We start from the raw sequence: 13332 nt of genomic DNA, 5'->3' as shown, positions 1-13332 counted from the left end.
TAGATAGTGGAAACGTGAACGTACGACGTGTCGACGTAGAGCAGCCAGATAAGGTGTGATGACACTTCGTGAAAAAATGGCACAATTTATTATTTAATAAATACTATACTATAACTATACTATACATTGTCTATATAATACCACCATTCGCCGGGTACCGCCAGACCCGAGACCGCCACATTATTCGAACTTCGAAGTACAGTTATAATGATTATATACATTAATAATTGCTATTATGGTGCATGATTTAAAAATTATTGAATATAGATTTGTGAATTGTTCAAATTTCAATATTTCATACGAAATATGCTTATAGCTTATATCATACTATAATATGGCAAGTTAATACAAATAAAAATGTTATTTATACTTTATATGGGGTCGAATTCAATAAATTAAACATATAGACATTTTCCTGTCAAAACAAACTGTATTTCAAATAGAATTCACCGCCTAGGCTACAAATTGTATTGCAAATTTATTAGAATATTGTAGGAATTATAACTGTCCAATTAAACATCTACTATTGACTGGTTAGTTACCCACTTATTGATACTGTACTAATTTTTCAAAAGTTAATTAGCTAAATTTGTTAACTAAAAATGCCCAATAATTGCTGTTTTGTACTGGGCTGTAAGTATAAGGAAATAAGGAATCTCTTTCGAAATTTAAACGTCGACCTTTTAATTTTTATACTTTATTTAAATATTGATTAGGTAATAATCCAAGGCTAGTAATTAATATTCGTAAATTTTTCATGTAAATTACTAATATTACTAATTACAATAGTCTATATTTTGACAAATTATTAATGAACACTAATATATTATATTTTATATTATTACGAGTATATGTCTAAGCTCTAAGGGCCAGTTGTGCCGTCTACGGTTAAACGGTTAAACTTCGATTACGCTTAATCAGCTGATAACAGATATTTAACCATGCAAATTCGGCCGATTAAACCACAGAATAGGTGAAATTTTTTATTTTTTTAAAATTTCACCTATTCTGTGATTTAACCACGGTTAACTTTAATCAGAGACGGTACAACTACTGGCCCTAAGGCTATGACTGCATAGCTCAGCTGCTCAAGAGTCAAGGATCAAATATAAAAATAAAATAAGAACTATTATAATTATATGATATTGAACTTATTGTTGAACTCATCAGCTGTTTTTTGTCTGCATGAAATGTGAATATTATGATAAGCTACAAAAACTAACAACATTTACACCTTAGATAGTACTAATCGGTAATCGCTATATTATGATAATGATTATTGATTATTTTTATTTACAATTACAATTTTGTTCGTGCCGTTCGTAGTGATTCAGAAATTTGTATTGAATTGATTACCCTCCATATAGGTTAATCAATAATCATTAATTTCCATTATTATAATTGTATTAAAATTGTAGAAAATCAAAATTGGTAAATGTTTTATTTTTATTTTTATTGTACGTCTCGTGTATGTGTTCACTTTTCACTAATGAATTGGTTTTCGTTTAGGTATCTAATTATTATTAGGGATGGCGGCGTTTGAAGAGATGGGAGTTTTGCCCGAAATAGGTAAAGCCATTGAAGAAATGGATTGGCTATTACCTACAGACGTCCAAGCTGAAGCGATACCTCTAATACTTGGCGGTGGTGATGTATTAATGGCCGCGGAGACTGGTAGCGGTAAAACGGGAGCATTCTGTTTACCAGTTATTCAAATAGTGTGGGAAACTCTCAAACAATCCAGTAAACACCAGGGAATTTTACCAGTCAAAGTGTCTAGTCACGCAGATCCTTGGGCCATGAGTGTCTGGGATCGTTCTTCTGCTGTGGCTGTGACTCCAGATGGTATAAAATGTCAATCAAGAGAGGTAAAGGATTGGCATGGTTGTAGAGCTACTAAAGGCGTTAGAAATTCGGGAAAATATTATTTTGAAACAACTGTCACCGATGAAGGTCTATGTCGAGTCGGATGGTCAACACCAGGAGCCGTGTTAGATCTGGGTACAGATAAATTTGGTTTTGGTTTTGGTGGAACTGGCAAGAAGTCAAACAATAAGCAGTTTGATTCTTATGGAGAGAGTTTTGGTTTAAATGATACCATCGGCTGTTGGTTGGATCTAGACAATTGGACTATAGGATTCAGTAAAAATGGTAAATATCTAGGCGACGCATTTAAAATACCTGTAAATCTGAAAACATCTGCATTTTATCCAGCTGTTGTATTAAAAAATGCTGAAATAACATTTAATTTTGGTGAATCATCATTGAAATATGAAATTCCCAAAGACTTCTCTCCTATTAGTAAGGCACCTAGCAATTGCATTGAACTTTCTCAGTGTAATGCTCCAAAAATAAATTCAAATACAAAAAAGCCAAATAACGCACCATATGCAATAATTATTGAACCTTCTAGAGAATTGGCTGAACAAACTTTTAATCAAATTAAAAAGTTTAAAAAATACCTTATAGAACCTCAAGTTAAAGATCTCCTAGTAGTTGGTGGTTTTAGTATTAAAGATCAAATTGCTGCCTTATCTGCAGGTGTTGATATTATTGTTGCTACACCTGGCCGCCTAGAAGACCTTATATCTGGCAGCCATTTATCTTTATCTCAGTGTAGATTTTATATACTAGATGAAGCCGATGGATTATTAAAACAACGTTATACAAAGCTCATAGAAAATCTCCACGAGAAGATGCCAAAAGTTTCAAGTGATGGTAAGAGACTTCAAATGATTGTTTGCTCAGCAACACTTCATGATTTTGAAGTGAAAAAATTAGCATCGCGTCTTATGCATTTCCCAACTTGGGTTGATCTTAAAGGTGAAGATGCTGTTCCAGAGACTGTACACCATGTTGTTGTTAATGTTGATTCCCAAAAAGATTCATCATGGATTTCTTTGAAAAATCACATACCAACTGATGGTGTACATGATAGAGATAATGTAAGAGCTCTTAATACATCTGAAGCTTTATCTCAGGGAATAAAGCTTTTAAAGGGTGAATACTGTATCAAAGCTATAAACAAATACAAGATGGACAAAGCTCTCATATTTTGTCGCACTAAACTTGACTGTGATAATTTAGAAAAATACTTCAAACAACTTGGTTCGTTTTATACTTGTTGTACTCTTCATGGATCGCGTAATGTTAATGACCGTAGAATGAATTTAGAAAAGTTTAAAAATGGTGCAATCAAGTTTTTAATTTGTACTGATGTAGCAGCTCGTGGAATTGATGTTAATGGGTTACCTTTCATGATTAATATGACTTTACCTGATGATAAAGCTAATTATGTACACAGAATTGGCCGTGTGGGTAGAGCAGAACGTATGGGATTGGCCATTTCATTTGTGGCAACTACCCCAGAAAAAGTGTGGTATCATGGTGAATGGTGTCCATCGAGAGGTCAGAGGTGTTCAAATACTAATTTAACTTCTATCAAAGGTTGTTGCATATGGTACAATGAACCCCAATATTTAGCTGAAATTGAAGATCATTTAAACATTACTATACAACAGGTTGATTCAGAACTCGACATTCCGATGAATGAATTTGATGGAAAAGTCACATACGGCCAAAAAAAAACAAATAAAGGACCCATATATAAAAATCATTATGATCAACTATTGTCTACTATCAATGAACTCACACAATTAGAAACTAAGGCTCAATATTTGTATTTGCACATGCTTAATAATTAACTGTAACAATTCGTACAAAGTACATGTATTTAAAAAAAACATAAGATACATTTTTATATTGAACATTTCAGAATATAATTTTATTCTCTAAATTTCTGACTGAGTTTTGTTTCTAATTTTATACACTTGTATAATTATATACTGAGTGTTAAAAATCATAAATTACAAGCTATCTTTTTTCATTCCAGTACCAACGGGTCCATGGCGTCTCTCCCATAACATGCGATTCAGTTGTTTTGCATAGCATCTTTCAGCAGTGACGGCAACTCCCAAATCACCATCTACAAAACAAAAATTAATGTCATCTTTAGTATTTAAATTTTAGCATATTAAAAATTATATTATATACTGACATTTGATTGAGTAATTTTCTTCTGCTTTTTGGTAAATGTCTGACAATGGTTTGCATTTCCTCATGCCATCTGGTGCTTCATAAATACGACAATCTTCATACCTCTGTCTTAAAATAGATAGAATATTGCTATCTACCAGTCTGTAAAATTTAAAATTACATGTTTTAATATGTAAGTCTCATACTTAAATAAAGTAATTAAATATTTTCTTCTAGTAAATAAGAATTTCAATAATAATCTTTGTATCAGAAAACCAATATCTAATAAATATTTCCCTGTTTTAGATTCTGAGCAGATAGATGAATGTATTGGTATTACAATGTGTATTTGTTATGTTTTGAGTCGCCATCAGAAACAGTAAAATGTTTTGATTTACAAATTTGGGATTATTTCTGAATTTCTAATAGAAAATTAAGTAGCGGATATTTAAATATTTTAAAGTTTTTAATTGTAAAAAATGAAATTAAAAAATATTTTTAATTAAAATAATTTTAAGATAAGAGATGATAATATAATAAATGCGATTTTTATGGAAAAATTAAGGTAAAGATTTTCATGATTTCAAATTTTTTTTTTTGCTTTTTTAAAGTTGTAATAGTAATTTTTGAATTTAATATGAAATATTATCAATACTTATATGCTATTTTTATAAAAACTTCATTATAGCTTAGATCACATCTTATTTGATATAATAAGAACTAAACTCAAAGGCGTCTAAAGAACCATAAGAATAAACAAATAATTTTAAATTTAAAAAATAATCATGTATTATTGATCTATCAATTATGAATAATCTTTTGATTTGTTGCACTTACTTATCCCGAATTAATTGTTGATTGGCTTCCCATTTGCACAGTCTATCATCGTCATAACATTGATCAACTGTGGGCACTCTTCGTAACTGTTCATGATAATAGTGGTAGTCTTTCTGATTGGGCTTTACAATGGTCTCTACAAATAAATGACAAGTAAGCGAAAACAAAATCCGATAACTATTAAATAATAAATACAGTACAAGAAACAATGAATTAACAGTAACTGTGTTACCTCTAACCCATATTACTGGTCCAAGGAATACGCCTTTAAGGTTCTCTAAAAAGTCTTCAATCGAGTTCCGACCGGTATGCGCTTGTTTTTGGTAACCAAATATCTTCCCCGGCATTGTGTCTGAATCCGAAGACATTGTGTCGTCGTCGACGTTCTAACAGTATTTTAGTCAGCGAAAGAGAACGAGAAAATCGTATTAAGATTTAAGAGTGAAAATTTTTATGAACTTCGTCGTGCTATCAGCGGACAGCGAATTCTTATTTAGATAATCAGTTGGGACTCGGGAAGAACGACCTTTGGAAATGATTCGCAGCATAATGCGATAGCGAGACACGAGGTATTTTCGCGTACCACTGCTGGTGGCACTGTGTCTGCGCTTATCAAGAAATTAACATTTGTTAAAAATATTGGGCGGATAGACTCAATAACCGAGATAAAAAATTACAATAAACCACTTTCAAGGTAGACTCGAATCTGGAATTTTTGATATTATATCGTTTTCTATCATCAGATTTTAATTTAATTAAAAACTACAAAATCTCGCTCTTTAATCGATTGCCATGAAATTCTGCGGACCTAAACTGTCCCTGTGCGGGATCATTATCAGCATTTGGGGAATAATTCAATTGGTGAGTAAATAGTTTTTCGTCGGTGGGCTATAATTGATATTTATATAATTTGTAACTCTGTAATAATTGTTTTTGCTTAGGTATTGATGGGTTTCTTCTATTACATCCGTAGTGTAGCACTCATTGAAGACTTGAACATCCCTGAAGAACACAAGTTTGTGAATCCACAAGATTTTTATAGTACCGCTGACAAAATGTATTCTCTGGTAAGGGGTAACCATGTTACTTATTTAATAGCGCAAATATCAAAGTATTTAAAATAACGCAAAATCTAAAATGATTCCTAGGTATAGTTTGCATATTGCACATTGTTTACTACCGAGGCAGTCACTCTTACAGTATCCTTCACTAGACCACACCTGATCTTAAAAATGGGTGGGTTTTTGCCTACAATAGGTTATACACTTGTACTACATTTAAAAAACAAAATCATTTTATTAGCATACATTTTAACAGACATATAAATACTTAAAAAGTCGTTAGCAGAATGAAAATTTTTTTTAATTCCTAAATCATTTATTGAATAGATTATATTGTTATTCTTAAATACCGTTGTATTTAATCAGTTAGGTTGAGTAATTTATAATCGGGAATAGAATGTTTATGATCTTGATGGTTAAGTATAAACTTTTTTTTTCATATATTTATTTACCTATACATTGTTGTAGTTTTTTAAATTTAAATAAAAATCATATACAATTCTAAAATCTTGTAAAAATGTCTAGTCCAAATTTTGGATTAAAAAACTTCAAAAAATTCTAAAATTAAAATTCCCGCATAAAATGAAAAAAATTTCCGTAAAAATAAATTATCAAACAATGCATGGTAATAAATTATTCTGGTAAGGTACTTGTATTGTAAAAATATTTATGTTTTAAAACGAGGACCACAAAGCTAGATTTGGAAAACAATGCCATGCACATATTGAAATCCCAACCTTAATATTTTGTCTAAATAATTCTTTAAATGTATAAATGTCCTTTAATATTTTATTTTATCTTGCAGAACATTAAATTTTCTTTATGCTTATTATTTCATTTTAGTAATTTATTCACTGTTGATTTCTATCAGTTTTCTTTTTATTAAATTAAAATTTTTCTGAAAACAAACTTTTTCACTCAGTTAAGTGATAAATAGTAGGTATATTTATATCAATTTATATCATTGTTAACACAAATGAAGTATATGAATTTAAATGTTTTCTATTTCTAATCTAATGATTGATCTAGTGAAGTAACAAGAATAACCTATTGTAATTTTAAATTTTATTGTACGTTCAGTAGCAAAGATAATTGGTAAAAACAAAAAAAAATATATATAATATGCTTTTATATTTTGTTTTATTAAAATATGAAATGGACATACCTATAATGAATGTTAAGTCAAATAGTTTTATTGCTGAAAATTCAATATGAAGATTTTTCAAAAAATGTTGTCTATACAAATTTAGTTTATTGGTAGACATCAGTGGGTAAATAGTTAATATGCAGTTTCTATCCGGGGCTTGATTTTTTTAAGGCGAATAAAGGTTAAAAAATAAATTAAGGAAATACTTGTGCAACAAAAAAAATATTTGATTTAAATATGTTCCTCATAAAATTCTATTGATTGTAATGTAATACTAATCTTTACTAAACCTAGTCTAATATAAAAGAAAGATTTGAATGTTTGAATACTTTTATGTTTCTTTTTGGGGGATTTCTCAATAAGCATGCGCAAAACTTAACTTGAATAGAGTATAACATTATTGTTATTATAATATATTTAAATTTATATTGACCTTATTTAACATATTTTAACAAACCTATTGTCTAAGTTTTTGTAATTGTTATATGATCAACATACAATGTAAACAGTTGATAACCTTTTCAATTTTCTTTCAGAATGCATATAACTGTTGGATTGCTGCATGTCTCTACATATTTACACTTGTTGTATCAGGACATCAATTCTATGTGAACAACCGCAACACAATGAGTTTGTAAAACGTTATTTATTATTTTTAATATTTTTAAGAGGTTTTAAATTTTTTGTTTTCTTCATTTTTTTTTCTATTGCCTCCACGATCACATTTGAGTTTTTTCATTTTATTAACAGATTGTAAGATTATTGGGTTTTCGTATTGTCATATTGTCAAAAAATTTCATAGATAATAAGTAAATATGGAATATATATAAATTAATTAAATATACATTTGGTATTTTATACTATTATGCCAAATATTGTAAATTATTTATCACCTGTAGATTTAACTTTAACAATAATTATAAATAGAAGATAGTTCAAAATTATTTGTTAAATTATGTTATAATAAAATATGACTAAATATTAAAATTATATCTTCAACATTATATTTTTTACTATTGGGTAAATCATTGAAATTAATTAAATTATTTAATTGTTTATGAGTAAAAATATACAAGTAATACATGCAAGAAAATTTAATGAGCATACAAATTTCAAATTGCACGCACCTGTAAATATCAGGGTGAAAATACCTTTGACATATTAATGTCCAATCTATATGGTTATTCAATATTTTATCTATTAAACTTATTTAGATTTGTTACCTATGTTCCTACTTCCTAGTGTGTAAGAGACAACACATGTAGAGGATATTCCTTGATAAGTTTTAGGTTTTTAATTTTAATTTTTAAGTTTAATACAAAAAAGATGTAGCACAGTGTAAATGCTGCAATAATATTTTTTTATAAACTAATAAATATTGTTTTAGATATGATTAAGGTCATAAATGTAATTTTACATTTGATATGTTCAACATTTAACAGTTATTCTTATTTATTAGTTCCAAAAATAATATAAGTTAAATTTATGAACACTTGTATCTTGTGTAAAAAAATATATATAATTAATAGCTGTACAATAATAGATCATTCAAGTATATAAAACTTTGATGTCTTATAATATTTTAAAATATGAGAAAACATGTTTATAACATAACCATGTTTTTATAACTATGACTTGAACAGTATATTATTGGTTTTTCAAAAATATATTATTTTAATTTTTATAAGTTAAAATAATAATGATCTTTGGGAAATAAATTATCAATTTAAAAAAATAATAATAAGTTATACAAAATTACCCTTAAATTTAACATGAAAAAATATCAATAACAATTTGTTTACTGATTAGCTAAAACTAAATAATATTATTTTATGTATGTAAATGCCCATTGATGCATTTTGGTAAATATTAAAAATTATTAATTAAAGGGTTCTTTTGTAAATCTTTTCCAAGAATTTAAAAAACATATCTTGTGATAAGCCTCGTGACAACTGTTGAATATGAGTGCATATTAATTTGTAACTTTCTTCTTCATAAAGTTCAAATGTGTTAGGCAATTTCAACTGTGCATACAAATCTTTGATGATTGCAACATTGGCTGGATCATCAATACCATAATTATCCTAAAATAATACTCAATAAGTTAGTATGTCAATTCAAATTGAGTAATATAATGTTACCTCCATAATTTTCTTTTGTTCAGCATTGACTTTTTGCAAAGCCACTACAGCTAACCATGAACATTTACCATCTTCTATGTCTGTGCCAATTTTTCCCATGACATCTGGATCTCCATAACAGTCTAAGAAATCATCCTAAAAAATATTATGTACTTAAATAATTGTAATTAACTCAAATAAACGGTTTATACTTGAACTTGAAAGAAGTGTCCCATTTCAAGCAATATGGTCTTTGCTTGTCGAAAGATTTCTGGGTCATTAATATTTGTCTGTAATATTATTTTATTAAGTAAAATACAATGAATGTGATCATAAATCTAATGTGCTTACCATGCGCATTGCCAGACACACTGGAAGGAAAAACGAATAATAAGCAGTCTTATATTTCACAATAGCTGTATAATTTTCCATGGTATATTTTTCAAGTTTTTTGGATTTGAAACTATTTGCAATTAACATATCAAGACACTGACCCATTGTAGTTTTCATTGTAACCTAATTATTGAATTGTATCAGAGCCATGTTCATAACAAACTCAGGCCCTGGGATCTATGTTAGTTTAATTACATTTAAGACCGTAAAAATAAATAGTACAGATAAAATGAAATGCTTATTTTTTGATACTGATTTAGTATCATATTTTTCCCAGGCCCCTTAAATATTCTAAAAACGGCTTTAACAGTGTAATTCAAACAACATTGAAATTAATACAGATCATTTTTTTTAGTATTTCATACGTCAAAGAACAGCTCCAAAATATGTGTATAGTAAGGCTTTTCCTTGAAGTACTTTTTAATTAACTGGTAAATGGCCTGTTCGAGGAGAACACCATCGTTCACTGCCATTAAACCAATATCATTGTGACGATACCAACATGGACGTCCTCGTCTAGTTATAGCGTTATCCATTATGTCATCTAACACTAATTGATAGGCTTGCAACTAAAAAAAATGAACATATTACACCTATGTAAGTAATTATTTATTGATTTCCCATCTACACTATATAAGTGTATCGCACACATACAATTGCTTATTAAGATAATACTACATACAATTATATTCATAGCACCACCAAACAATAAATAATTAAAATAAGTTCACAAGTGATTAAACTGATTAAAGTACTTTTAATTCCCCCCCCCCCCCCAAAAAAAAAATAAATAAATAAATAAATAAAACTGTGCATTACGATATTTTTAAAATGACACAAATATCAATATTTATTATATAACTTGCATTTAATTGATGATTGATAATCATATAAATAGAATAATTGTATTTTAAAATATCAAATATTTACTTAGTTGTATATCAACTAGCTAAGTACACTACCTAGATACACAATAAAATAAAATATTATTATTTAAAAAAGTTAATTCTATATGTTTTTAATTTTATTTAGCATACCTAAGTATATTACTAGAAGAAAAATCTAGCAATTTAATTCAAATTTAATTTTTACACAGTTATATAATCTGAAAGAGGACAAGAAAAAATGTATCATCTTAATAAATAATCTGCAATTATAATTTATAATGTAATAAATTAAACCTATAAAATCAATAGGTTAAAAATTAAATAGTTTAAAATATAGGTAGGTATCCTGTTAATTATATTATTTATAATGAAAATACATCATACAAAACTATATTTATATATTAAACCATTTATGAATAGTAATCATCAATAGTTTACCATCATTAATTGCCTATTAATCAAATAAATTCATTTAAAAATGATAAAATTCGAAAACCCCTAGGAAAATCATTAGTAACAAGATTAAGAAATATTTATTAGTATAAATGTCTATACATATTTTATATAATAAAACATAATTATAATTATTTTTTACCAATTCTTTTGTAAAATATATCATTTTTTTTTTTTTTTTGGGGGGGGGATACAATTATATTATAACATTGAAACTCAAATTAAGAAAATATTATATTGAATTTAATTTTACATTTTATAAATGTAAACAATATTACATATCTTAGAAATAAGACTTTTTAATGGAAAGCTATTTATTTTTTAGTATTCTTGAGATAACAATGTTCTTTACATTGTATCCGCATTTAACATTCATATTCTCACTATCTCACTATTATTATTAATAAACTTTAAGTATTAAAATCAATCTACAAATTTTAATCAATATTTATAAATTATATTTTATTCAAGAGTTCAAAAAAAGTGATGAACTTATATATTGTTTGGTCAGTAGTAGGTAGTATTTTCCTCTAATTACAACTTAAAATGACTTACGATTTCAACACACCATCCCAGTATGTAGGACAATTTAAGATTTTCATCGGTCTGATCAGCAGGTGAAGATAGCATTTTGAATGAGAGTACCAATGCCAATCCTCGGTTTTTCTTACCACCAGGCACATTGTATTGCAACAGCTATAATAATACAGCAAGTTGAAAATATAGCTCCAACATAAAATCAGTTTCATACTTTTGCAAGCCACTTGGTAACATCGGGCACGTCCAAGTTGCGACCGGTGTCAGTCAGATCTCTGACAACATCTGGGAACACTGCCATGAAATCTCTGGTCTCGTCCTTGCTGACGGCAGTACCAGTTATGACCGGAGGGACTGGTGGCGCGCGGACTGTACTCGTAGACCTAAATCGTGATGAATTTTTTTTAAATTTATATATATAATCATAAGAAGTTAAACGATCTTTACTCTATAGATATATCTCATACTTACCTATAGTTATTTTTTCGAACAGCACTCGAGTCGTAGAGCAAAACCGCGCTCCGGCGGCTCAGGGCTCTCGTAAACGTCAACATTTTGTTCATTTCTTAAAATATAAGAAGGTGCCTGTGTTGTGTGGTTCGTTACGTGCACTTTCAACGAATTATGTCGATCGTTGACGTGAGAAGAAAGTCTTGTATCGGAATCAGCCGAACTTCGAGTTATATTACGACTATCATTATCAGTCATCTAAGTCATAAAGCCATACCTAGTACAACCAGCAGCAGCGGAATTAGGACTGCGGAGTGCGGACGTGCCGACGTGCAGTCATACTCGTCGCGTCGCAGCGCAGGTGAAATCGCGTTTTCGAATTCCGAAAAAAAATGTGCGCGCGACCGCGGCGCCCTCTACACGGCAGAGTGACAACTATCGCACTCATCTTCACCGGTTGCATCACGATCACGAATATAGGCATTATGTTCCGTCGCCGACTACAATCCAGCCATCCAGGCTGTATGACCTGCACTCTCCAAAATGCCTGAATGCCCTGAATGCACATGCCACATAGTGCAAGCTGCAGCTATAATGCCGTAACTACTTCAACGGATTATTCACGTCAGTATAATATACCTAACCTAATCATATCGCTGAGTGAAAGTGGTCAGATTCGTCAGCGTCACGATTTAAAAAAATATTGAATTTTTGGAATGACAATAATTTAATCACCGTTCACTAGGTTCACAGTGTATTACAAAGTATTACACAATATTATATACCTATACCTATTGGCTATCATACCTTATGGTGTTTTACATTTTATATTTTTTTAGTTAGTATAACTACTGGGCCACTGGGCGAAATCCTTATACCTACAATTGGTTTTCAAAATCCAAATCCAAATCCGTAGCATATAAAATATTTTCAAAATCTTAGTCGAACAAGTCTGGTTTACCACGCTGTTAAAGAGAAATTATAAATTGCTATACAAGATGTATATATATCTTATAAGGTACATTTTTACCGAGTAGCTATTTGAAGTTTATAGGTACCATTTTTACTGATGGGCTGTTATTCAATACTGTTAGAGGACGCTACACAACCATTTGTTGTCTCCGTCTTACTCTTACAAGTGCATAACATAGCAAATTTACGCTCAGGCTCAGCAGATCAAATAAACTGTTAGTTTAAAAATTAGAGGGAATCAACCTATTATAAAACTTAATGTTTAGAACATTATCTGTGTTTGTATGTGGGTTTTTTACGATAGTTCAATTTTGTAGCAAGTTATGCGAAAAACGTACCTATATGTATAATCTTAGCAATATCTAAGCACAGACGGCCTGACAGCCTATATTACTAAATATAATTGATTATGTATTTATATTGCTATATTATATAGTTAA

General features: G+C 29.3%; 4 protein-coding genes across 5 annotated transcripts; 2 read left to right on the top strand and 2 right to left on the bottom strand.

The window, feature by feature from the left end:
• The first annotated feature begins 37 nt into the window (after positions 1-37).
• Ddx1 (ATP-dependent RNA helicase Ddx1) lies at positions 38-4058 on the top strand. 2 transcript variants are annotated; one of them, XM_089224456.1, is made up of 2 exons: positions 38-196; positions 1510-4058. In XM_089224456.1, the coding sequence occupies exon 2, from the start codon at positions 1530-1532 to the stop codon at positions 3702-3704; it is 2175 nt and encodes a 724-aa protein (XP_089080582.1). In that variant the 5' UTR covers positions 38-196; positions 1510-1529; the 3' UTR covers positions 3705-4058. The 2 variants fall into 2 exon arrangements, with proteins under 2 accessions (XP_089080582.1, XP_015366313.2); XM_015510827.2 differs by lacking the exon at positions 38-196 and adding an exon at positions 1275-1431.
• On the bottom strand, positions 3657-5359 carry ND-PDSW (NADH dehydrogenase (ubiquinone) PDSW subunit). Its single transcript, XM_089224458.1, has 4 exons — positions 5105-5359; positions 4873-5008; positions 4058-4197; positions 3657-3985 (listed from the first exon to the last, which is right to left on the bottom strand). Exons 1-4 carry the CDS (start codon positions 5238-5240, stop codon positions 3867-3869), a joined length of 531 nt encoding a protein of 176 aa, XP_089080584.1. The 5' UTR covers positions 5241-5359; the 3' UTR covers positions 3657-3866.
• Positions 5360-5537: 178 nt separating this feature from the next.
• Positions 5538-7953, top strand: RNASEK (Ribonuclease kappa). Its single transcript, XM_089224459.1, has 3 exons — positions 5538-5733; positions 5814-5939; positions 7617-7953. Exons 1-3 carry the CDS (start codon positions 5665-5667, stop codon positions 7716-7718), a joined length of 297 nt encoding a protein of 98 aa, XP_089080585.1. The 5' UTR covers positions 5538-5664; the 3' UTR covers positions 7719-7953.
• Positions 7954-8473: 520 nt separating this feature from the next.
• Fpps (Farnesyl pyrophosphate synthase) lies at positions 8474-12254 on the bottom strand. The gene is made up of 8 exons (XM_089224457.1): positions 11942-12254; positions 11685-11853; positions 11489-11629; positions 9959-10162; positions 9552-9716; positions 9413-9490; positions 9222-9356; positions 8474-9164 (listed from the first exon to the last, which is right to left on the bottom strand). Exons 1-8 carry the CDS (start codon positions 12031-12033, stop codon positions 8964-8966), a joined length of 1185 nt encoding a protein of 394 aa, XP_089080583.1. The 5' UTR covers positions 12034-12254; the 3' UTR covers positions 8474-8963.
• Positions 12255-13332: the final 1078 nt, after the last annotated feature.

Source organism: Diuraphis noxia, unplaced genomic scaffold (genome assembly GCF_037042655.1).
Source record: "Diuraphis noxia isolate RWA-SAM2 unplaced genomic scaffold, SU_Dnox_SAM2 contig0003, whole genome shotgun sequence".
NCBI classification, from domain to species: domain Eukaryota; kingdom Metazoa; phylum Arthropoda; class Insecta; order Hemiptera; family Aphididae; genus Diuraphis; species Diuraphis noxia.
The sequence above is the reverse complement of the archived record's forward strand: the minus strand, read 5'-3'. Positions and strand labels throughout refer to the sequence as shown.